This window comes from Caloenas nicobarica, chromosome 3 (genome assembly GCF_036013445.1).
Source record: "Caloenas nicobarica isolate bCalNic1 chromosome 3, bCalNic1.hap1, whole genome shotgun sequence".
NCBI lineage: Eukaryota > Metazoa > Chordata > Aves > Columbiformes > Columbidae > Caloenas > Caloenas nicobarica.
The window spans coordinates 10,385,648-10,410,944 of NC_088247.1; the positions used below are offsets into that span (position 1 = coordinate 10,385,648).

Sequence of the window (25,297 nt, forward strand, 5' to 3'; positions counted from 1 at the left end):
TAAGTCTAAAGTAGTGTGGAAGTTAGAAACTGTTTGTGGAGAGTACAGTAAGACCCACCAGGCACTGGAAACCTAAGAGCTTAGTGCTTGGAGCACTTAGAAAACTTCCTGAGGCCATTATTTCACAATCCAATATGTTTGTCAACAATACTGGCATAAGGTATTTCTGTTCCCACCACACTGTGCCACTCCACGCCTCAGTTATGCCAGAACAATAGTTTGAGAGATCATGCTGTGAATTAAATAAATGCATACATTTATTTCTGGGGTCTTTTTAAAGCTGGCAGAGTTTTCCCTGGTTGGGTTCACAGCGTGGCCCCACAGAGTTGTGCCAGTGTAATTCAGGGGCTTGTGAGCCATGGCAGGGGGATCGGAATGATGGACCAGGGAGAAGATGGGAGTTCCTTCAGCTGGACTTACTGCAGAACTTTGTCATTAAATTAGGGTGTCAGTCCACAACACACAGTGCATATATGTGGGTTCACACGCTCAGTCTCGAGCCTTCTCTGGAAGGCATTGGTGCCCCAGGTGGTCATGATTCGCTGAGAATGATGCTTCTCCCTTGAGGCTTCTGCCTTTGTTTACACTGCAGCTCCAGATGAAGCTGCCAGTTCTTTGCATTTGACCCTGAGTTCTTGGTTTTGAAATGATGAATTTGTATTTTACATTGTTTTGATTTTTTTTTCTGAATAAAAAAATCGACAGTGGGAAAGGAGCTTTCCTACTCTCCAGTAAGTGGTATCCATGATGCAAAAGCAATCAATGACAACAGATTACACTGTAGATTTCATAGTTAGTGTAGCATAGCAATTCAGGTAAAAGGGCCTACAGCAGCACAAGATGACATGTTGTCCCCTTTCCCTATGATGCCCAGTGGTCTTATAAGTGGATGAGGCAGTAAGAACAGAGCTTTCTGTTTCAGTGAGACATAAACACAGCAGAACACTTTTGATTCACATGCTTGCAAGGGATATGTGTTATAGATGACTATGCTTTTTAAATTTGCATTTGTACAGAAGTAAAAGCACACCAAAAAAAAGAAAAAAAAAACCCAAACCACAAAAACGCTATCTTCCTGATACTTTCAAAGCTTCTTCAAACTTTTCTATCCACTTCGTTATCTCTAGCATGAATATTCATGCCTTAATTATGAGATCCGTCTCATTTTCAGCGGTCCATGTGTTTTCTCAGATGACAATGCACATAAGGTACTGTTAACTGGTGGAGTTCTCAGTGGTTACTAATGCTTTACTTTTCATGCATAGATTATTTAGTCAATTTATTCCTCATTCATAAAATGGAAATAAATCTCCCTTTGTCAAGTTCTTGAGGACTTCTCAACAGGATGTGCTGTCTCAACTCAGACCAAGGTTCTTTGAGGACTTTCCTGACAATATTATTCTTGGGGGATAACACTAATTTGTCCATACTTATTTGATTTTTAATTTTAACCCCCATAAAGCTTTGAGTACATTGGTCAATTTTGCCTGTTTTTATCTGAGAGATAGAGGTCTCAAAATGATACCAAATAAATAAGAGTTTGGCTAGAAGGCGTGCACACTGATAGAGTACACCCTGAAAGAAAGGTGTGTTTTCTATCCTATATTACATATTAGAAAATTCAGCTCTTAGGACACTACTCTCCATTATTTTTACTGCTTATGGGTTGTTTGTTTGTGACTAATATTTTAAAATAGTTGACAGTTGTGCTTTGTTTACTGGGTCAGCCCACCAGCTTCCATTGTCTTTAGAGAAGAAAAAAATCTTTCATTAAAAATAAAAACTTCCTCATGCAAAGAGGAGCCTGTATGTCAGATCTAGGCTTGAAATATGCCACTTTTGTTGGATTTCCCAGTGCTCCAGAAGTACCTCTGATGGGGGCTTGGCACATTGGAGCTTGTTAAGTTTGAGGAGGCAGGGTAATGACAGGATGGTTGAACGTCCAACTGTGCTTGACAGTGTTTCCCTCCACTAAATCTGGGTGGCAGATGTGACTTGCTGAAGTGACTTACTGAAATTTCTCAATTCTCGGTCGTCTCTCGGTGTCCTCTCCCTGCTGACGTGGCTCATTTCCAGCGCGGATCCTCCCTGCCTGGCCACGGCAGTGTGTTCGGGGAGGAGGTGATTCCTCTCCCGCAGCCCTCAGTTGGCCAGAGTTATGGAAAAGTTGTGTTCTAGGTTATTTTGCTTGATTTGACCATTTAACAGAGGATCTGTTTCTCTTCATATGATGTCTGAGGTGGAAGGGAAGAAGAAACTAGCTACTGAACAACCTACTTATGTAGGAAATCCAGTGTTTCTATGTGCATCATGTACAAATAACACAATTAAAATGTTTAAAGCTACAGAACCAGTGTATAATGTAATTCTTCCTTTCTGGCAGCTACTGCCTGAAATACCTGAGCTGGTATGGATTTGACGTGATATTAAATATTTTTACCTAGTTAACACTGAAATAATAAAAAATAAATATCTCCTTTCAGATTCTAGTTAACACACGGCCTTGTTTCTAACCCAATAGTAACTCCTATGGAACACTGAAGCTATATTAGAAATATATTTGACCCATTATGTTCAATATCTATGGAAAACAGTAGAGCCAAAAATTAAGTAAGTCACAGCTCTTGCTCTCCTTTTCCTGGTATGGGCATGATGGAAGATTTTGATCGTTGTCTTGATTTCTATTTTTGAAAAAGAATCCTTGGTTATTGATGGATTTAGAAACTCCCATATATAAATAAATACGTAAATAAATATGTAGTATACTTACATACTGCCTTCCACCTTTAAGTTTTAGATCTTTTGTATCTTATATTGAAGCCTTCTCTTAAGAGGCAGAAGCTCTTCACAGTAGGTCTTAAATGGCTGAACATTTGTGCTTGTGAAGTGACTTGTGTTTATGAATGAAGAAAGTGTTGGCTTGAATGAAGCATTTGCGTTGAAGTCTTCATGGAGCATCTACTCAGGACCAGGACTAATATCCCAATTACAGGGCCTTTTTTCTCAATTAGACATACAGTGGTGTTAGTGCAAGTATTTTCTTTTTCTAGGGCTGTGGATTGGTAAATCTTGGTTTATCCATATGCAGAACAGTTTGTTCTTTTGTCTTGTGTTTCTGAAGACTCGTAACAAATGCAAATACAAAATTAGTTTGCAAAATCACCTTAGACTGTTTGTTTCAAGTATTACATTCCCTTGACAGACTTGACACACAAAAATTGCAGAAACACGTTTTCAGTCTTTTTTTATGACATGAGCTGTCTTCATGTTCCCTGTTGTTTTATTTCCCCATCTGTTATTTTGTTCTAAAAACTGTCTTAAAAACAAAAACAAACCCAAAAAGCTAATAACTCCAAATCCCCCAAACCTATGCTTTTATTTTTCATAAGTCTGACAATGGTGCAGCATAGAAAAATCTGATACGGATTTGAAAATGTGCTTTCCTGGTGCTTCTTGAATGTATTGTTTGCCTTCTCCTTGTATATTATTCAAAAGTGATCAACTCTGCAGAGCTGTTTATCTGCACAAAACAAATAATCGGCTGTTATCTTGGTTTTGAATTGTTCATTTTTTTTGGTCTTTTTCCTGCTGATGTTGTCCCATCAGGGTCGTTGTTATTCAGATGTGTTTCATATGCTTTCTTGTGAACCCATTTGACACCAAGTCTGATGTTCCTCTTGTGCGCCCTTCCTTTGTTCGCCCCTCTTCTTTCCGAAGGAGGTTTGTTTGCTGCTGGTCCAATTCTGCCTCAGCCCCTGAAGCTGACGGAAAAATTCCTGCTGGGAATTCTAGACCCGGTGCCAAGCTCAGTGCAGCCTCTGCCAGCATCGCTTGTAGTACGGGTTGGATCTGAGAGACAAAACTCATCTGGGGTGTTAAAAGCAGTTAAATCTGTCTTCATCTACATAAGCAGATGCTTAAGAGACTCTGTATGTGTAGGTGTGTACCAAGAAACCCAATTAGATGTGTAGATTGTTCATTTGCTGTGGAGAAAATGGGACAAAATTATTTAATTGTAATCCTGGTTTCTACCTTTAAAAACTGTAGTGAAAAAACCACTATTCTGTAAGGGACTCACTCTTAGCTCCCTTCTATGAACCATTAGTTTACAGGCAAATGAAAAATAATTAATAAAATCAAGGCTTTTTCGTATTTATGTACTTGTCTTGGTTGAGACCTTAGAGGTAACTGTTGAAATAGATCCGTGGACTTTATAACCCTTTCAATATCACTTAATCACAAAGTCCAGTAGGTTTGCAGTGGGCAAAATGAGAATTTCAGACTTTGTATCTTATGTGCCTGGAGAGATGCTGTTAATCATTCCTCTGAGAAGAGAGGCACGTACTATCCTGTCACAATTTCTAGCTGGGAATTTTTATTCACAGGCTTCAGGCTCGATTGCCTCTTCGGCCAAACTATCTGTCTTGGGTTAATTTAGGTTTATCAGGCTCCACATGAGATTTCTTTAGAGGTAAATGAACCCACATTTGTCCTAAGGGTGGAACGTTGTTAGAGAACAGCAGGCAAGCTTATTTGCTCTGCAAAATGCACATAAAGAATGTGTATTATAAAATCCTATGTATAAGTTTTATAGCTGTATCAAGGTAAAAGTTGTGTGTGTGTATATACACATATATAGGGAAAAAATGTGAAATGTTCTTGAAAAACCTCTCTAATAAGCTGTGTTAGAGGCACCTGGCTGAATCCTTCTGAGATTCCCTATTTTCACAACCCAAGGAAATATATTAAGGTGCTTTCCAGCCAAATTCGTGATTCCAGAGTTAGGGGGGATCAAACAGCATTCTCACATGTGTTTCTGCACAACATCCTTGTAATTGTTTTGCTCTTTGGCTGATGCTGCTCCCCTGGTGTAGGGGCTATAAATGGAATACAGCACGATGGATGCCAGTCCCCTGGATGTGCAAACAGGTGAAAGCTTAATTGATGTGGCTTTATGATGACCATTCAAACTTTATTTAACATGTTTTATTTGAAATCCATTAACCTGGCTTGTGGCAGAAACCTGTGTGTTTCCTTTTAAGACCGGAGCATGAGCCGGTTTCTGCAGTTTTCTCCCAAGTGTGAGAACATCATTGTTTTTTTTACATGCTCCATTTAAATCCTTCTGACATCTGCGTGGGCTCCTTTCCATTCATTAACATAGGGGAGTTGCATCTTCTTCCATGGTGGCTGGTCAGGTGCCAAAGGCCGATTAAGTTTCCTTGAGCGAGGAACTTGTCATTGGGACTCTTGGAGCTGGAGCTGGGAGCTTTGGCAGCTCTGCGAAGAGGCGGTGAGGATCCTTGCCACAGAAACGATTTTTGTGTGGTCCTGCTGTGCACCCCTGGATTTCAAATTTGATTTATGGCTGCTCATTAAAAAAAAAAAAAAAAGAAGTCTTCATTTGGTTTTGTTGCAAGATATGATCATGTAAATACTGCAGCATACACACTTAATTCTGAAACTGTGGATTATTTGTAAAATTAAACTCATGGTAATTGCTGGCGTATTTTGCAGTTCCTTAAAGTTCTCTGTAAACCCACTCTTGGCTGCGTATTTCCCTTCTTCTATTCATGTAGCTGCCCTTATTCTTTATGGTCCTGCTGAGGTCCCAGAGCAGGCAGAAAGCGACTTGCTGGAGAAGTGCATAGAATCATAGGATCGTTTTGGTGGGAAGAGACATGAAGCAGCAGAGCTGAGCGGCAGCTGCTGCTCCCGCGGATGGTCAGAATTCTGAAGACACGACTGAAAACACCAGGGAACCTCTCACAGGACAGTGCACAGAACCCAAAATCTCGGTTCAAAACAAGTTGCAAGAAACCTCGTTGCAATTTGGGGTGGTTTAGCTGCACATAAATTTCTTCTACACTTCCCATGACTCTTGGCATTTACTGTAGGCTGTTTAAATAAATCCTTTCAATTTAGATCTCCCTTCCAGAACTGCTAAGAATTATTTTAATTCTGTGTTTTAGTCTCAGTTTCAATTGAGTCTCAATTTCATTTCTCAGTTTCATTCATAGACTATGTGTTTTAGTGTGTATCTTTGTTTCTAACCTGAAACATTTTGCTGTTGTGGTTTACATTGTAAGTAAACCCAATAGGTCTGGGGATAATTTTTGCACAGGGTTATCCAATGCTAGTGCTCTCTCAATTATAGTTTACATTTTACATTAATATTTTCCATTGCAGAAGAATTTAAAATGCTTGACAATTTGTAAGCCACAAAAGCTGTCCTTGCTTGTGAGGAGTATCTGTGGTCTGTGACTTTTTAAATGAGCATTAAATGTTTGTGTTTTGCATTCAGAATTAAGCAGTTTGATTGAATTACATGGATGGCACACTGTATCTGACTTCAAACTTCCTGAGTCTGATTAACTTCTTTTTTGGAAGTATAGCATTTCAAATTTGTATTTCGAGACAGGCCAAGTTTGACTTCATGACGCTTTGCATAGGAAATCATGTGAAACCGGGGTAAAAGTTATGCTTTGTCAGTGATGTCTTGGGACAGATATGTAGTTTGTACAAATTGTTCTTTTTGCACTGCTAGCTGTCTTCATAAGAAGGAAGTATTTGGTATTTGAATTTTTGTTTTGCTGGAAAAAGCATTTAAAAAAAAGTGTTTGAAAGTGAAAGGCACGCAAAAGCATGTTTATCTGTAAGTTTCATGTTTTTAACTATGTGGGTGAATATAGAGTAGTGGTTCCTGTTTGTGAAAGCCTGTATCTGCAGTAGATGTATGTGGAGAATATTTACCTCCTAATATAGCTCAGAGTCACATCTCTGCACATTCAGTCACTCTCTACTGTTTTGCTTTAGCAGTGGGTGGAATGGATCGGAAAACAGAGACATGGATTCCCATCTTCAAGTTAAAAATGGAAAAACTTTGGGCTTAATGTAGAGTAGCTGGATGAAATGTGTGTATTATGGAGAAGAACGAAGGCGGTAGGAGTCCTTTAGTTATTGCAGCTTATGGGCACACCAAATAAAGTGACCCCCCTGTGTTCTAATTCGTTGTGCAAATTGTCCATTTGACACACTCTTCCCATGAAATGCTTGGAAAACTTTTGCAAATTAAGCTAATATACATTGTATTGTAGTTTTGTCTCTTTTTCTGTTATGGTCACCATTTACAGCTATTGTATAAAAGCCTTCTGAAACAACATAAACACTGTTGAAAATGAAGCACAGTTGATAGCAACTGCTTAAGATGTGCTTCTTGGTTCAGATGTCTGCAATTTGAGATGTGCTGGATGCAGGAATGATTCATGTGCCCTGAGGTGTCTGAGGATTGATGTGGCATTCACATAACTGGAGTAACCTTCAGTTATGTGGCGCTTAACTTTGCATTTACTTCTGGTTTCCATTTTTTCACACTTGGTTGCTGAGTGAAACAGCATAGGCAGTTTTGGTTGATGCACTGAGAAATCCTTAAAATGCACAAACGAGCACTGCATTGCCCGGGTGCCCTTGTGGTGGTCCTGGTAGTTCTTTTTTCTATTAAATAAAATAGTTTAATTGAACAAAATTTCAACTGCAGTAGATGAACACGAAATATTGTTGATCACAGACTGCCGTGCATATTAAACCCTAGTTATTTCCATTAGCTGTTACTGTAACTTTGTTGTGTGAAAAAAAATCTTTATCAGTTCAGGTTTTTTATTTGCTTCCCCTAAATGTATTTTGACAGCAGCTAAAGTAAAAGCATACAAAATGACTGAACCTGCAGAGATGTGAGTTTGAGCTATATTAAAGGATAAACATTTTCCACTTATAAATATTGTAGATGCAAGCTTTCAAGAGCAGGGACTATTAATCTGCATTTACTTAAGTCAGTGCAAATCTGGAATACCTCCATTGAAACTGAAAGTTCAATAAAGAATAAATTTATACCTGCTTTACACATAGTGATTTATCTATAAAAATCTTTGCTGTTAAAATCTTTGTTGTTTTTCCTTTCCATTTGTTCCAGCGCTTCTCATTCAAACCCCTTCAAGGCATTTTAAAGTATAATATCAGTAGCAGTTCTAACAGCTGACCCCTCAGAATGTCTTTTACCGCAAGCAGATGCTTATGAAGAATGGGAAAATGGCTTTCCTTCGCATTAATTCTTCTCTTTTACCTCCCTAAAATACAGATCCCATTTATCACAGGATAAAAATCCCCTTTCCTTCAAATAAAATACTAGAGTGCCTTGAGCTTTGCATAGTACTTGATGCAAAGCCTCACTGGTAGTAAGCAGAATGTTTACATGTGAGGTTCACCTGGCTGATGATGGGAAATAGCACCAAAATGTCTGAGACAGCTCTTGCCATTCCTCTCCCTTTCCTAGTTTTGCATTACTGAAGGAGAGAAAAATGTAAAGAAAAAAGGCTGATTTTGAGATTAATTTTGTGATTCCTTGATCTCAGAGTACCTAATTGCATTATGTTCCAGGACGAAGCATAGTGCCAAACCAAAATGATAATTTGTGCTAGAAAAGACACACTTTTTTTGGATTGCTGCTACTTTCATCTTCAACCTTCCTGAAAGACACGTTTCCTCCATGCAGCATCAATCCAAGGAGCTTGACAGATGACATTTAGATTTAATTTTATTGTCTCTGAGGCCCTCTATATTATTTTTGACATATGAAAGTGTGATGCAATTGTACGGATGTGTTACCCCTGTGAATTTTAAATTGTTTATTTTCTGGAAATCAGTTTGCAAAAATTTGATCACGCGTTCTAGATTTTATATAAAAAACTTCTTTTTTTAATTTTCCTTTAATGTCAAGCTTACAAAGGGATGCTTAAAATCTTTTAATAACTGATATTGTGGAGTTTGGGATTTGGTGGGGGTTTTTTTTTGTTTGGTTTGGCTTTTTGTTTGTTTTGGTTTTGTGTTTTGTTTTGTTTTCCAAATCTGTATACTCCAGTAAAAATACTGTTGTAATTTTATTAAGATTTAAAAACCATCAGAGACACTTTTTACACGTCAGTGAGGGATGAAGCATGTGTGATGTATTAGCTAGAGCAGAAGACTTCCCTGCTCTGCCCGTCCGTCTCTCATCGCTGGTGTGAGCAGCAGCATCAGCTCCTGCACCGGGGGTTGCCTGTGCTGGGCAGGTTGGGGTCCAGGAGCCCTGGCCAGGGGGATTGAATGTCTCTTTGGAGGGCAAGGAACCTCGTTTTTATCTCCACGCACCATTTCTACAACTACTAATTTGATTACAGCTCTGATTCTTCTTCTCTGTCACTATCACTACTTCCATGGCTCAGGCTGTTATTACGCTCAGGCTGATATAAAGGAGTTTACGCAATTTTAGTGACTTCTTTTTACTGTGTCCAGTTCTGGGCTCCCCAGTTTAAGAAGGACAAGGAATTACTGGAGAGAGTCCAGCAAGGGCCATGAAGATGATGAGGGGTCTGGAGCATCTTTCATTTGAGCAGAGACAGAGAGAGCTGGGGCTGTTCAGCCTGGAGAAGAGAAGCTAAGAGGGGATCTCATCAATGTTTATAAATATCTCAAGGGTGGGTGTCAAGAGGATGGACCAGACTCCTTTCAGTGGTGCCCAGGGACAGGATGAGGGGCAATGGGCACAGACTGAAGCACCGGAGGTTCTATCTGAATATGAGGAGAAACTTCTTACCTTTGAGGTGCCAGAGCCCTGGAACAGGCTGCCCAGAGAGGCTGTGGAGTCTCCTTCTCTGGAGACATTCAAACCCGCCTGGACACATTCCTGTGTGATCTGCTCTGGTGAACCTGCTTTAGCAGGTGGGTTGGACTGGATGATCTCCAGAGGTCCCTTCCAACCGTAATCATTCTGTGACACTGTGATTCTGGTTTTGGTTTCTGTTTTGTTTTGTTTTCTTCTCATTCCCTTTCAGTAATACATTTGTGTTATTTTGGGATGCCTTTGTCTTAAAAAGTGAATGTCTTTTTACACGTTACTGCTCTTGCCACCTTTTGCTGTTGATGATACGCAAACTAAGAATTACCAAGTATGTGAGTGAAGGACATGTAACTGAGTGATTCTAACCATGATGGTGGGCTTTCCTGGTGTATAAATGTTAATAAGGAATCAGTGGAACTACCCTGGAAAATTAATAAATAAGTAGAGATGAATTATATGGTTTTGTGTCTGTTTGGAGTTTTTATGTATCCTAACAAAATCTCCTTCGTCTTCATATGGATTTACTCTGCAACTGAAATCCCTTGACTCTCTCACTACTGATACCCAAAAGAAAGAAAACAAGGAGGAACAGAGATTAGAGTTTTGGTTGGAAATCCTGAAATCCCTACCAGATATATATTTTTCTCTTTGGGACAGCATCATGGTGGCATCCCAAATATAAGTTTAGGCGGACTAGCACTCCGATAACATAAGATAAAGGTTCGGATATTAGGTTAGGAAATTATTTGGGGTGCAGCGAAATAAGAATGAGGATCCACAGTGTGCATATACGCACTCACAAGAAAACAAGCCAGAGCACTCTCTGCCCCGTTTTGCCCATAAAAGATAAACGCTAGCCTACTGCGGCCAGGACTTACACTTGCCTGCCCCAGACGAGGAGGGTACACTTGCCTACCAGGCAAGGACTTATTAAAGTATATATTCAGTAATTTATCACTCACCCACACGCGGAGGTGAGGCGCTCCCCATCCCGGGAGGTTACCTCAGACGGCTTCTCCGTCAAAGGGGAGGGACTCCGGCAGCACGGCAGACCCGCAGCTCTGAGGAGACCACACAAAGGGGGTCGCCAGCGGGAACCCCATTTATAGTCTGCTCAGATCTGGCTGTGGGCATTCCAGAAGCTTCTCGGCTTCTCTACACCCCGCCCCCCAAGTGCGGGCCTTCGAGAAGCTTCTGGGCTTCTCTGGGCTGTGGGCGCTCTGGGCCCCTCCTCTGCTGACAACCCTGCCCAGCGACTCCGGGTCTCACAAAGAGCCGTTAACTGCCCGTTGAAGGCCCCAGTTCTGAGAGGGGGATGTGCAGCTGCCAGTGCAACCGCCGCACCAGTTCTCAGGGCGTGTTGGGGAAAGTGCGACTGCCAGCACAGACAGTAGCTGAGGCTCCGCTTCAGCAGAGGTGCCTGAGTGTCGATATTGTCACTGTTAATCAATGGATTTTGAGCAAGGTTGTCTGCAATCCCAGGGCAAGCCAGATTCGTGCAGACACCAACCTCTTCTGAGAAGGTCTCTCTAAAGCTGATGGGATGCAGGAGGGACAGGAGATTCTTCTGTGGTTCTAGAGCACAAGGGTTGAAAAAGAAAGAGCTTCTCAAGAGACACGGAAGAGGACAGAGAGAATATGAAGTTGCATGCAGAAAAAAATCAGTCCAATGAATTTAAAATAAAATATTACTCTGTTTTAGGGTCAGTACCAACCTTTGTATTATCAGGATACCACATACCTATTTTGAAGTGGTAACGGATATTCTGGCGGGCAGACGTCTGGATCAAGTGATACACACTGTCGTCTTTGTGATATTTTTATAAGATCTGGGGGTTGCTTTGCCCAGTGTTCACGTATCTGTAACTTAACGGCATAGACAAGCAAGCTGGTTGACCTCTGATGGAAATGATTTTCTCTCGTGTTGGGCCTCAATTTTAGATTCTGCAATGTCAAAGTAATTCTGTAAAATGCTTCTCAAGGGTGCCTTTGATCAATGGAATTAAACCAGTTCAGTGGCGTAGCCCCTGCACTTGGGAAAATAAAAATTGGGAATGTGCTAGAGAAAATAAATTAACAAATTGCTGTATAATGCTGTTCGAAGCAGATTGCTTACTGTTGGAAGGTTAATATTGGCTGTGCTTGTATGTTTTGTCTTTTGGCAGGTAACCCTGGACTGGCAGGTTATTACAGGACCTTTATCCAGGCCTTATATTGTGGGCTGAATCAGCAGTATCCCGTGTGGGTCGTGAGCCATGCCGGACATTGTAAGCCTCCTAGTGGTATGGAAATGATAGAAGGTACGATACTGTAATTGTACATACAAATATTTGTACCCCCTCTGATTTCAGTAGCAGAACTTGTGCGTGAATGTAGCAAAAGAAATATGGTTCATTTGATACAAACTCAAGGGAATGCACAAAGTGGCTAGAAGGCTTTATGTTTTGCCATTTTATGACAATGTAGGTTGTCTGCAGTGGGAGCGGAGATTTGGGGTAATTCTCCCTCATCTTTATGACGCAAAAGAAATGAGAAGCAACTTTTAAATATTAGAAGCTGATTCACTTTCTCTTATTTATTTCCAAACATGTAATTTTCATTAACTGACTATAAAGGTGTGATCCAATCTATAAAGGTGTGATCCAATTACTAAACAAAAACTTGAGCATCTTTGCAATTTCCCAAGTGACTGACTGAAAAGAGCAGGGTGTCAGGGACTCACTGTTGATGTTCTTCTCTTGCATCCCACAGGAGTTCTTAATTGACATTTTGTAGCATTATTGCAAAAAATCCCAGAACTCCAAGGACCAACAGAAGCATATTCATAGGGACAGAATTTTCTGCAGCTCTTCATTGGCTTCTAGGTTCTGAATTTCTAAGGCAAAGTTCCTGTGTCAAGGAACACTGTATAGGATTGTGAAAACCACATCAGTTATTAATATGCTGCACAAAACCAGAAAAAGGAGATATTTTGGCAAAGAACTAGTCATGCAACTGTTATTGTAAAAATTCCATGTATTCTTTCATCCTTCTGATGGGCATTTCACGATTCTTCATTTCAAATAGCCTTCTGCAAATCCTCAGAGGAGGTTCAGGATTTCTTGATAAGAAGGATGAGGGCATAAATTGACGAAAACAACATTTTACTATCTGGCACCATTGATTTTTGAGTTTTTTCTGTTTGGAAACTAGCAAATGAAAAAAAGAAGGGGAGAAGCTACTGTGAAAGACTAGTTCATACTGATTCATTTGGAACAGTGGTCTGCACGCTTTTTCGATCAAGCAATCCTATCAATAAATAATTTCTATCAGTACAAAGTTTTTCATCATACACCCCCAATATGTCTTTTTAAAAATTAATATAAGTTGTATACAGGTGTTACTGAATTCCTGATATTTTCTTCCTGCTCCCCAATGTGTGTGCACCTGACTTTGGAGACCACTGATTTAGAGTATACAAGTATGTAAATATACAGTACACTTAACATATAAATAATGCTGTATGTAAAGTAATAAAGGGTTTTAAATGAAAGAAACTGTGCTGGAATAATATGACTGGTTATATTTAGATCAAGCAGATTTTGAAGCTCTCAGAAAGGCTAAAGCAAGTTTTCCAACAGCAGCCATCAATCACAGACTGCTGCCTAATTTACCGGAGACATGGCACATAGTGAGCAGAGAACCGAACAAGGCTACACCCTTCATTTTTACTTCTGTCTGGTGTCCTTCTATTCAGAGAGCTCTTGCAAGCTGTGCTCCACAGAGACACGCAGCATTAATTGGACGTTTCATTGCTGTAATTCTGTTCCTAGCAAGCAATCCACTGTGCAAGAAGATGGGAAACTTATTCTTACTCAGTGAATGCATTAAAAGAATTTTGTCTCAATTTCAACAACTTTATCCTCCTCCTTAGCTTTTAAAAAAGCTGTTGTTTCGAACACTGTTGTGACTGTAAAACAAGCCAACATCAGTCCTTAGGTGTAGGCAAAAATTACCAGAAGGAGAGTAGTTTTCTAGCTCTCTTAGTTATTTTGTTTAAAACTGGCATAATCTATATATGCTTTATAAATGCTCATATAGTCTTAGAAGTGTTGCTTCTTTTCAGTGCCTGATACTGAGATTTGACGCATAGTTTTCTGCTTTTTAATGATTAAGGTGTTCATGCCTCTAGAACAGATGCTACCTACAAACAGGTTCTTTTATAACATCAAAACCCTGCCTACTACTTACTCCGATAGTTTACCATCCCATATATTTTATGATTGTAAGTCTTTTTAAGGAGCAGGTATTTGCACATCATTTGGTTAATTTCTACCTTACAAAGACATTAATAAGAAAGGAAAATTGTATACAAATAGATCATAATTAAGATATGGCAATTTTTTCTGTAAAAGTAAAAATAAAAGGCAGGCATACCCACAGTTGATTTATTCTTTTAAGTTCTGGAGCTTCTTTTAATGTGTCACTCCATTGGAGAATTTTCATGACGCTTCTTTTGAGATTTCTGATCTGATAAGATATTCTCCTACGTCTAACCAAGTAACTTATTAGATGTTTTGCGGGTTTATTTAAAGTGCAAGTTATTGTTTCCTATAAGAATGTGTTAGAAATACACCATAGCTCAGTGGTCCTGCTGCCAAAACAGAGGCTACTGCCTGAACACTAGTATCTGTAAATTTGTATTTTCCTGGGGATTAAATGGATGGTCTTTTGGCTTAGTTGCAAGACTAAAGCCAGGTCATGTTTTCATGGTATGTAGCCATCACTTAATGTTTCATTTTATAGGTATTGAAATCAGAAGGAAATAAATTGTGTTGCATTGCTCTCTCCTAAACATGATTTCCCTTAGGCAGGAACCAGTTTATGGAAAGAATGAAAAAGTACTTTCGTGGTTTTAAATAAGTTAAATAATTAAACAGTGTTACTCTTAAATACTTTGTAAGTGTCTTCATTAAAAAAAATATATAACGGTAAAATTGAAAAATAAAATTAAGGTAAAAAATATTCCATATTTATTCACACTCAAATTATTACGTCAAAACACCAGTAGCCGCTCAGCTTGTGGGGGTTGGCATTGTAATACATTATGAATTGTGGAGACTGAAGCTCTGTATTTTATACTAGGAAATCCAGTTGAGTAAAAATGCTTGAGTACTGCAGAAGGACTAAAGAGCTGTGTTTAGGAGTAGCTTCTCTGATGGCAACGAATAGTAGTAGCCAGCTGGAAACTTTTCAACAGCCTTTCAACTTCTATTGCTAGGAATCAGATTTCTTTTGAAAACTAACACATATCAATGGAAAAATCCTTAAATTATTCCTTGCTAATTTTATATGCATTGCTAATTCAAGTGCTGTGTTATGAATATCCCACTTTAAAATAAAGATTAAAAGACTCAGTCTCACCTAAAATGTCTTTAAAAGCTGTGGAAAATAGGAGATTAGATAGGAAACCCCTGACAGTCCATCTGACACGTCCCTCACCCCCTTTTTTAGCACCTTAGTTGGCTTTTGCCAGTAAAGGCTGTATAGACAGCAGGTGTACATCCATAGCCAGGTCTTAAAATGGTCTAATTCTGTGGACATCTTCTGATAAGAAATATAACGACTCAGACACAAATAAGAATGGAAGGCCACAGGTTTGGTTTTGTTTCTCCTTAGGACCACCAAGATACTTTTCTTTGTAGCAAAGTAAGATTGAGAAGTAAAGAAAAATTAAATCAGAACTAAATTATTTACTGTTTTCTTTGTAATATTCTGTATATGCCAAGTGCTATAGAAATATGAAATAGTGTGATTTGTATCTTAATTGATTAAAGAGACACAACCGATGCATTAAAATACATACCTAACCAAATGGCTGGTCATCAATCTATGATTCTATGTCTTAACGATACAATATTTGATCACATGATAAATTATATAAAAGATAAATCTGTTGTAGTTTCTGAACTACAGATGAGTACTGATCTATATGCAATCATACTACAAATATTTTTTATTGTATAAGCAAGGTGTGTTTATCCTTTGGAACAGATTGTCTACTGGATTTTCTGTTCTTTCATTTCTGAATCAATATTAGGTAACTTCTGAATGACAGGGAAATCTGAGTGAGATTCTTAACAGCCAAGTTACAGGATAAAATTCTAGTTTGATTTTTTATATCCCATGGACTGTGGAAGATAATAGTGTGCCCTTAAAATCTGTTAAACTATACTTAGTTCATTTCCCATGATAAAAAGAGGTAGATAAGCATTGATTTATAGTCCATCAAAAGAGTGTTTCTATTGCTTTTTCTTTATGCAGGGAGATTAGGACCTTCAGACCATTTTGAAACTGAATTATATCCTTAAAAGCAAGATGGGAAAAACACAGAAGTGGTGGAGGGATAATAAATTATCTATGAAGACATTGATTGTGTCATGCCAAAATGTTAATGGACTGTCAGTGTGAAGTTTTGAAGTGAAATGAAGTTTTATATTTAAAAAAAAAAAAAGTATTCTAGTGTTACAGGAAAATTTGGAAGCCACGTGCAGCTTGAATTTGTTTGATATATCGTTTCTTAACTGTTTTTACAGTTCATCTGAATGGAGTTTGCTTTTCCAGCCCTCTGACTTCCAATGAAACTGCAGAATTGACTATGAGTGAGATTCTGTCTCTCGATAAACTGATATAAATCTACCAAAAAAAAAGTCTAGAATCATTAGGGTTATACTGAATTTATACTTCAGCAAGTTAATCATCTTGGTGATTGATACTAGTTGTCCACCAAGTGACAGATATAAGTGTCTGCATGATTAGCAGATATGAGCCCTAAGTTTCTACCGTCATGATATGCTGTCCTGGCAGGAAAAAACCTAAAATAGTAGTCTGAGCAAGACAAGGAGCATAGTGTGCTATAATAAGAGGGTTATGAGTTATTTAGGACAATGATTCCCAGCCTGTGGTCTGTGGGCCACCGGTGATTCCCAGGACACTTGCTTGTGGTCCAAGAAGAACTGGCTGATCAGATGGCTCTCTCACCGGTTTCCACTTGCTAAGCGGAATGAGCGGTAGCTAAGAATACTTTTCCAATAACCCTTTTTTTGTCTAAGCATTTGCTGCGGTGCCCTTGGAGATGCTGCGCGACCACGGATGTGTGGTGACAGGGGGAGTGGGACTGTGGCCTGCACCGCTGCAGGCAGGAGAGGAGGAGATCATGGAAGTCAAATGTTCCAAGAACTGGCCTCCTAAAAATAGGGACTCATCCTCAGCTGACAGCCTTTGTCCTTGTTGTTGTGTATAACCCCAAAGGAGAGGAGTTACACAAAGGCACAGGGAGTCAGTACGCGTTTGGTAATTTTAGCTAGCTTGTGACTTTCATTTATTTTAAGAAGTATGGATATTTTAATGATTGCTGATGTTGGAGGACACGGGCACTGCTGAATCAGGTGACTCAGAGCTACTGGAAATATGTTTGTGCTAAACAGTACTAAAACGCCTCAGATTTAGTGTCTGTAGTGCTTAGAAGGTTTTTGACCAGCGAATCCTTATCTGGGGTTCAGCACTGTTCAGTTAGATATCAAACAGCTCTATTAATGGTAGGAATCTGTCCGCATTCGGGTACACAGTGATAGCCATGCTTAAAAGGCATTTATCTCTTGTATTATACAAATAAAGGGAGAAAAGCAGAAGAAAGGCAGCTGAGCTCGCATCTCACGTGCATGCTTAAAGCTTATGCATGCACGCATTTAATTCACATTACCCACATTTATTTCACATCAATTGATATTTCAACAATATTATTTTTTTTGCTTCCTAGGCATATAGGCTAAAATATCTGAGAATCATTGAAAAATGCATTATCTTTAATACAAATTCTTTCAAGGCTTAGTCAGTTATAGAATCACAGAATCATAGAATAGTTTGGGTTGGAAGGGACCTACAGAGGTCATCCAGTCCAACCCCTGCCATGAGCAGGGACATCTTCACCCAGATCAGGTTGCTCAGAGCCCTGTCCAGCCTGGCCTGGGATGTCTCCAGGGATGGGGCATGTTTAAATATCGTAGACCCAGGGAACTCTGTATTCATGTTTGTGTCCCACAAAACATAGCACTGCTGAATTTTAGTGCAGAATTATATGACAAGGTGTCTCCCAGTCCAGTGGTATCACACTGTAGACAGATTAAAGAGAACTTAGTTGTAAGCACGCCAGACAGGTAGAATTAAGATGGTTTCATATCAAAGTGTGATTTTTTTTTTTTGTAATGTATAGGGAGGAGAAGCTTCCTGTTTACAAAGCCGACCTGGGCACTGATTAATCACACTCAGCTCTTTACATGGTTTTTGTCAGCAGCGCGAGGTCCCCCATTGGGGAGCGTGCAGAGGAACAGGACGGGACAGGGAGCACCAGCTCAGTCCTGCTGCCCAGGAACCTGATTCCTTCCTTGGCTTTGGAAACGGCAGCTTAGGGAAAGGGGTATGTGTATGTAAAAGTTATTATGAGGCATTTAAATCATGAGGTTTTTGTCTTTGCCTGGTAAGATCTGCATTTTACTGTAGGGTTTTAGTGCCAGGTGTCTATTTTAAGGAAACTAATTATCATTTCATGTTATGAACCCACTGGAATGTTTCAAATCTAAATGTGTGAAAAGTAAGCAGCCCTGGGGATGCTGCAGTGCTCCGTTTACTTCTTTCCTTTAAACCACAATCAGTTAATTATTCATAGAGGTCCCATAATCATGCCTATAATTATGCAAATAGATCCTTTGAGTGAAATCTTGGCATCCAGCATTAACTTTATCAGTTCTGCTTAATTTTAAGCATGTGGTTAAAAATCTCGTTCTATTCAAAATCAAAACTAAGAAAATAAAATTTTGCCATATGTGATGTATTTCTAAGTTACTCTGTTGTTTTCTTTTCTGGCCAACCAAAATGGTATCAATTTTAAGTGCTCACAGCATCATACCTTAACAGCCATGGATTTATTTGTAATGATGACTTAAACACTGTTAAGCTGATTCTGGTACCACTTAATGCACAGCTCTATATTCCATTGACTTTGATGGAGTAGTAACCAATTTTTGCTAGTGTTACTAAGAAGAGGACTTTTTCTTTAAATTTCTTATAGCTGTATGAAAAATAGGTTCTCTATATTCTCTGTTTCTTTCAAGGTTTTCCACTGAGTCTGTCAACATAATATCTGTAGGCATATTGTTAGAAAATGTCCATGAATAGATTTCTAATCCATTCCGGTACTTTATTCAACTAATTCCCCTGTTAAAAGAACGAGAATTTTTCATCCATGTCTGCAAATATAATTCTATTTTTAAAGATGTGTTCTAAAGTAACAGCTTTTGAAACCTGATACGGTCTTCTGGGTGCTTATCCAGAAAACAAGGCATTTTAAAAAAATGTACATTCATCCATTGAAGACTATCATGTCTTTAGTGCATTCCAGGAAACTTTGGATGTAAGTTTTGAGATTGTTTGTGGATCATTGTCCACCTTTCACCCCATGACATAGGTATGTTCTCCAGCTGATACCATCACTTCTAATTAGATGCAGATGGCTGTTAGTGGGGGGGAAAAAAGTGTTCAAGAATGTGAACCCTATGAAAAGGTAACATTTATATCTTGTGGTGTCTTGACTTCAGAAGACATGTCACAGTTCACTAAGATGAGCAGCACTGTGGTGATTCAGAGTGACTCGTTGGAATGTTCACCATACTATTGTAGGGAAGGTAAAAAAGTAAAATAATTTAATTAAATATTGAGATGATTCAGGTTCTTTTCCCCAGGGAGAATGCTTAGGAATCACTTAATCCAAGTCATTTTGAAAGGTATATTTGCATCTGCTAACAGAATGAAAACAAACTATCCCCACAGCAGAGAATAATCCCTTCTGTCTCAAGGTGTAGCAGGTCTGGGTTTGGCTGAGACAGTTGAGTCAAAAAGTTGATTCCCTGCATAGGTTAACTATAGGAAGAAAGCTGATCAGTACTTTTATTTATTAGTAAGAACTTCTACTTAATGATACAGACTTTTGGTTTAATTTTGATACCCTCAAAGCTTGCAACAAATAGTACAGATCTGGTTGGGGTCAATCCAGCATATAACAGCAGTTTTATTTTTGATTGACAGTGCTCTGCAGTTGTAAGACTGAGGGACGATGAGCGATGTAAGTGTCTCAGGGAAATGCAGGAAACTGTAAGGCAGGACTGTGCAGGAAGAAGTAACTGTAAATGGCCTCATTCTTAGATAATCAGCTCTATTAATTAATTATTCATACCTCCAGTGCATCTACTTCTCTCAGCAAGATCTGAGTAAGGACTGAGCGCTTTGAGAAATGGCAAAGGAGAAGATGATACAGTCCTGTGCACTCGGGTTCAATGAGGGCGTCTCATTGCGCCTTGCTAGATGAAGTTTTTCTTTTTCCCTCCTCTTGGTACTGCATGAGACTATTCTTTTTCTTTAAGCTGGACATATTCTTATCTTTCTAAAGGTTGAATTTTATATTTTGTGCCTGAATACATTTATTAAAATAATCTAATTTACTACAGCTATCAAATTACTGGTGTGGTCAGATGGCTGCTTAGTTGCGAAATCAGTCCCTGTTGGGTTAAATATTATAGCACATTACTAAAATTCTCTGGGATTGCCATTGTGTCATTTTTTTCAGAACAAAATTGTGGTTTGGAACATATTACCACTGAGTCTTTGCTGTCAGAGACTCCACTGACTTCTGTACTAATGTCTACATAATTTGGAGAAAGAAGTTTTATCTGCAATTAAATAATGAAGAAAACAATTTCAATATTTCTTAAGGCACTTTATTAGGTAGTGAACTTTACATAATCATATTTGGATCTGTTTATGTGTAGACTGCAGGTCAAATTCAGTTGCTATCTTTTTATATAAATTATACTGTGAAGCCCCAGGCAGTTTCAAAGAGTTTGTAACGAGCCATGGCTTTGATGTCTGCTAATGTAAATGAATGAGAAAATCAACCTTTGCCCAGCTATGACCTTCGGCACTGCTTGTGGGTCACAGGTGAATTAGTTTGCTTTCTATGCAGCACCTCTCACCTGCGTAAAAATGAAGACCAAAAAAATCCCATATTCATCTATAGTGACACATCAGCTTTGTAGCGGTGGCACTTTAGTCTCTGTTTCAGCTAAAAAGCAAAACTTCAAGAAAAATGAGGCCATCACAGTATCTTTGGCATGTTGCCATCCTTGCTATGCTAAGCAGTTCAGCAACGCGACTAAGAATGAAACCTGCAGCATTTTCTTCAGAAAAGTTAAAAAGGAAACTGCTTTCCTGGTAATAGGGAATAAATCTGCCAATTAGTTTTCAAATGGTGTAACAGAATACTGGAGAAGATATAAATCATAATTTGAAGTTGTCAATATGACAAAAATGTGTTTCATACTCAAAGATATAAAATTTGTGCTATAGAGCACATGCAGATGGTTATTTAAAGCATCAACAACTGATAAAGAAACCTGTTATATTTAAAGAAAGTAAAAGGTGAAATTGTATTTCCTTTCCTCAGTCTTGCCACTGATTTTACTAAATTCAGGCTTTTACATATACTCCTTTGTCCAATTATCTTTTGCCTTATGCTGTGCAAAGTAACGGAAGATGGAGTATGGACCTCTCCTCAATTCAAATTGTGGCCTTTTCCCGTGATGGCACAAAGTGTAATTCAGTGGCGAGTGTCAGACAGAGAACTCACTTCTCCCGGCTGCTGGATTCTTTTTATGTCACATCAGGCAGCAGCGAACCCCGAGAGCGGCTGAGCCACGGCCGGTTCCCTTTGCTGTCAGCAAAGAGGAGCCCAAACAGAGACGTGCAAGGCTCGTCAAGGCAGATAGTGATTAGAAGCGTTGATTGAGCGCTGGGAGGTGGCACTGCATTGCAAAATATTTTGCGTATGTTTTGCAAAGGTAGCACGGGGTCGTGTTCTCTGCTGGAACAAACTGACACAGGTCTCTGCAGCCAGTGGTGTGGCACCAGTTTACAGCGTCAGGGAATCTAAGATAATAATTCGGAAAATTTCTTATAATCCATCAATTTGGAAGATGAAGATTTGCAGATGAAAGATGGAAAAATGTTATGTTTGCCTAAGCGGGTTGTTTACTCCTTAAAATAAAAAGGATGCTGGACAGCGTGGTTAAATAATTTGGACATGTTTACTGCAGATAGTTATTCTAGATATTAAATTTAACATTTCCGTGGACAAACGAAGACAGAAGCCTACACTTTCCTTTATACTTCTATTAAAATAGTATCATCCAACATGAATACACACAAGTGTAAAGAAAAAGGACAAAGTTATACTGAATGCCGTCCTAATGCCATTATGGTAGCCAGTGAAGTAGGAAATGCATTAGTGTTACTTTAGTGTTACTCTAAAGACAGGTCTTATTTTAGTATTATTCTGAAGTCATACTTATTTGAACATTTCAGTCATGGTCTGTATCACAGTTTTAAATAAATTTTCAGTATGAATTTTCAAGAGAAAACAGGACTTATCTAACAAATTTTTAAGTTTTAGCTTGCATTCATTAAAAGCATCGAGCGCTTCAGAAAGTGTCACCCATTGATCTGTCCAGTCGCTGTGAAGTACAAATTCTGTATTGTTACTTGTGCTACTGTTTAAGTGCCCCTCCAGCTTTTTCACCTTTCCCCCTCCTAGCATTTTTGTCATTTTCTCCTACTTTTAAAATAATTCCTTTTATTCCCTGCCTGTGGAATAATATGGGTTGTCTTCCTTGGCCAGCTGTCTTACTTTGCTCTAAACTTCAGCTCTCCCTTGTTTGCTTTCAGTCCCTCTTTCTCTATTTGTGTCTGTTTAAACTTCCCAAAGTTTTGAAGTGCTGTTTCCAATAGTTTTCCCTTCAACACTCAGACAATTGCCACTGTCCTTTCTTTACCTCCAATGCTATATCTACCCAGTGTTGGTGATGTGCAGAATATCCTTATTTTGTTTTTCTTCCATTGTTAAAGTGTCAAAATGCAGGTTGTTGTTAAAGTATGCTATTTCCTGAAGTTGCTTTTAGTCACTTCATTCAGTAAGAAAGATCTATGCCTCAATTTCAAGACTGAATTTTCCCCGTGTTAAACTGGAAGACATTACATCTGGCCAAACACAAAAAGGTCTTGATACTGATATGCTTTTCAGTAAAGAATTACTTTCAGGAACAATATACTCTGTGTGCATTGTTTCTGGAGAGACACATGCCTTGGGCTGATGGTTCAAGATAATTCAAAGACCAGTGAAGCCCATTTGCCCTTGAAAAGTTGGGTTATACTGTATCAGATTATGTGTAAAATTAGTATTCGTAAGGGAAACACGCAAGGCAGACATTTTCAGAAGTACCACTTGCTAGGCAAAGCAAGAAAAATAGATTCTTTGGAGAGTCAAAGTGGATTTTGGGGGGCCTAGACTGATTTTTGCAACCTAGCCTTCTTTTGTGACATAAGCTCAGCAAATCAGCAAGGCAATGGAAGTTGCAAGATCTTCTCCATGTTGCTTGGGCAGTCATTGTTGGTACAATGATCCCATCCAGCGGCTCAGACTGAATGTGGAGCCTGTTCAGGTAGAAGCACAGACCTAGGTGCACACTTTTTCCTGCAGGTCTTGCTGTTGACTTCATTTGCTCAACCACCAGATCTTCAAGTAGAATCATAGAATCATTTAGGTTGGGAAAAACCCTAAAGATCATCAAAACCAACTGCTAACCTAGCACTGCCAAGTCCACCACTAAACCATGTCCCTAAGCACCACATCTGCATGTCTTTTAAACCCCTCCAGGGATGGTGACTCCACCACTGCCCTGGGCAGCCTGTTCCAATGCCTGACAACCCTTTCCGGGAAGAAACTTTTCCTAATACCCAATCTGAACCTCCCCTGGCGCAACTTGAGGCCATTTCCTCTTGTCCTATCACTTGCTACTTGGGAGAAGAGACCAACCCCCTCCATGCTACAACCTCCTTTCAGGTAGTTGTAAAGTACATGAGCTCTGTTTCATCTCAGTGTTTATGAAGTCTCTGCCAATGCAAGGCTACTTCATTGCTTTCTTCCTAATCTCTCTTTTTATCTGATTTTTTCCTGAATGACAGAGAGGTGCGTACCTGGTCTGGGAATGCTGAGCCCAGCTGTGTCCACAGCTGCTGTTGTGACTTGTCTTTGCTGTTACTCTGGAATGTCCAGGGACCTCAGCACCTCAGGAAAAGTGTTCAGGGATTCCCACTACACTGTTGATGTTGGTTTTGTTTGGTACCTGTATACTTGTATATGGTTCTGTTTCAGGCCATGTTCAGTGATTCTTCCTTAATAAGCTGTGATAGAGCTGATTCATTATGGGATTACTGGAAGAGGGGAAAACTGCTGGAAGATTTTGAAGGGCTGCCAGTACTGAAATTGGTTATTTCACAAGGGTAGACCTGCTCACCCGGACATGAAATGGCTTTGAAGTGGGAAAAAATGAGTAAGGCCTAGATAAAAGCCTATCTTCTGGTAGAGTAAGGGTATACCACTTTTTTCTTCTGCTCAGCAGTTACTTGTCTCATAGAGCGTATTCTGCAAAGTAAAAAGATGTGCTGAGTGGGATATCTGGTGTGTTGGAATGACCTTACAACCAACTCAGCTGCGTGAGCATGGTGTTGCAGGTCTTTTTCTTCAAAATGATGAGGTCCACTGAAAATCAGTCCTTAATAGTCCAAGTAGCATGTTGCCGTCCAAGGTGCAGCTTAGAAGTAAAGAAAGTATGAGACTAAAAATGTCACAGTGAGTTTTATACTTGTTCCTGTATCAAGATACATTTTACATAGCGATCAGGCTCAGCAAGGAAGACCCTTCCAGTTGTGTTGGTGTGGGCAAGTGAAGAAGGGAATTCACAGAGCCTTTCACTTGGCTTCAGCAAACGTAATATGAACAGTCAGCTTCCCAAAGGCTCAGACTTATTTGCTTTTGCTCCTTGAGGTCACTTGACAATGGAAATTTAGATCTGCTCCTATACAGTGATGGTTCTCTAACCTCTACCCTAGCAAGAATTTTTTCATTTTGTTTAATTTTTTTAATAATGTGATATTGAAAATTCTTATAAATTGCACTGTAGTTATTCAGCTTACTGACTGTAAAATGCAGTCATTCAAGTACAGAAAACCTTTCCCTCTGTGTTCTGTAAAACACCATATTAGGTATATTAGATTTGCTTTATGCATGTTAAAGTGATTCTGGAGGCATAGATTGGTGTAGAACTGCATAGTAAAACACTGTTTAATGGTGTTTGCCTTGCCAACATTGGAAACAACCAAAAAAATTCTACGTTAAAGTTTGTACTGTTATCTCATCATATGTTGGTTGTAGTTACACTAATCAGTTAGAGGGAAGTAAGACTGAAAATGCAAAATAAAAAGAAGACTCTCACAGACATCTTAATTTAATACGTTCAGTGTGCTCCTGTATGCTTTTAATAAGAAATTGGGGTTTAGTGTTTGTCATGTTTATTAGTTCATTCTGTCAGACTATGCTTGAACTAATTTAATTATAATACAGCTTCCTTTGAAAAACAGATTAGGTGTTAAACAAGTGTCCCAGCAATAGCTCTGTAGATAGCAAAGGAAATCAGTAGTTCAATTTGTAAATTAAGGTCTTGT

General features: G+C 39.1%; 1 protein-coding gene across 3 annotated transcripts in view; it reads left to right on the forward strand.

Moving 5' to 3' along the window:
- The window catches only part of LDAH (lipid droplet associated hydrolase), a 128,231-nt gene that overhangs the window by 25,346 nt on the left and 77,588 nt on the right, over positions 1 to 25,297 (forward strand). For all 3 annotated transcript variants that reach the window (XM_065631273.1, XM_065631272.1, XM_065631274.1), the window contains one exon: positions 11,818 to 11,952. In XM_065631273.1, coding sequence (XP_065487345.1) covers positions 11,818 to 11,952 — 135 coding nt within the window. The remainder of the gene's footprint in view (positions 1 to 11,817; positions 11,953 to 25,297) is intronic.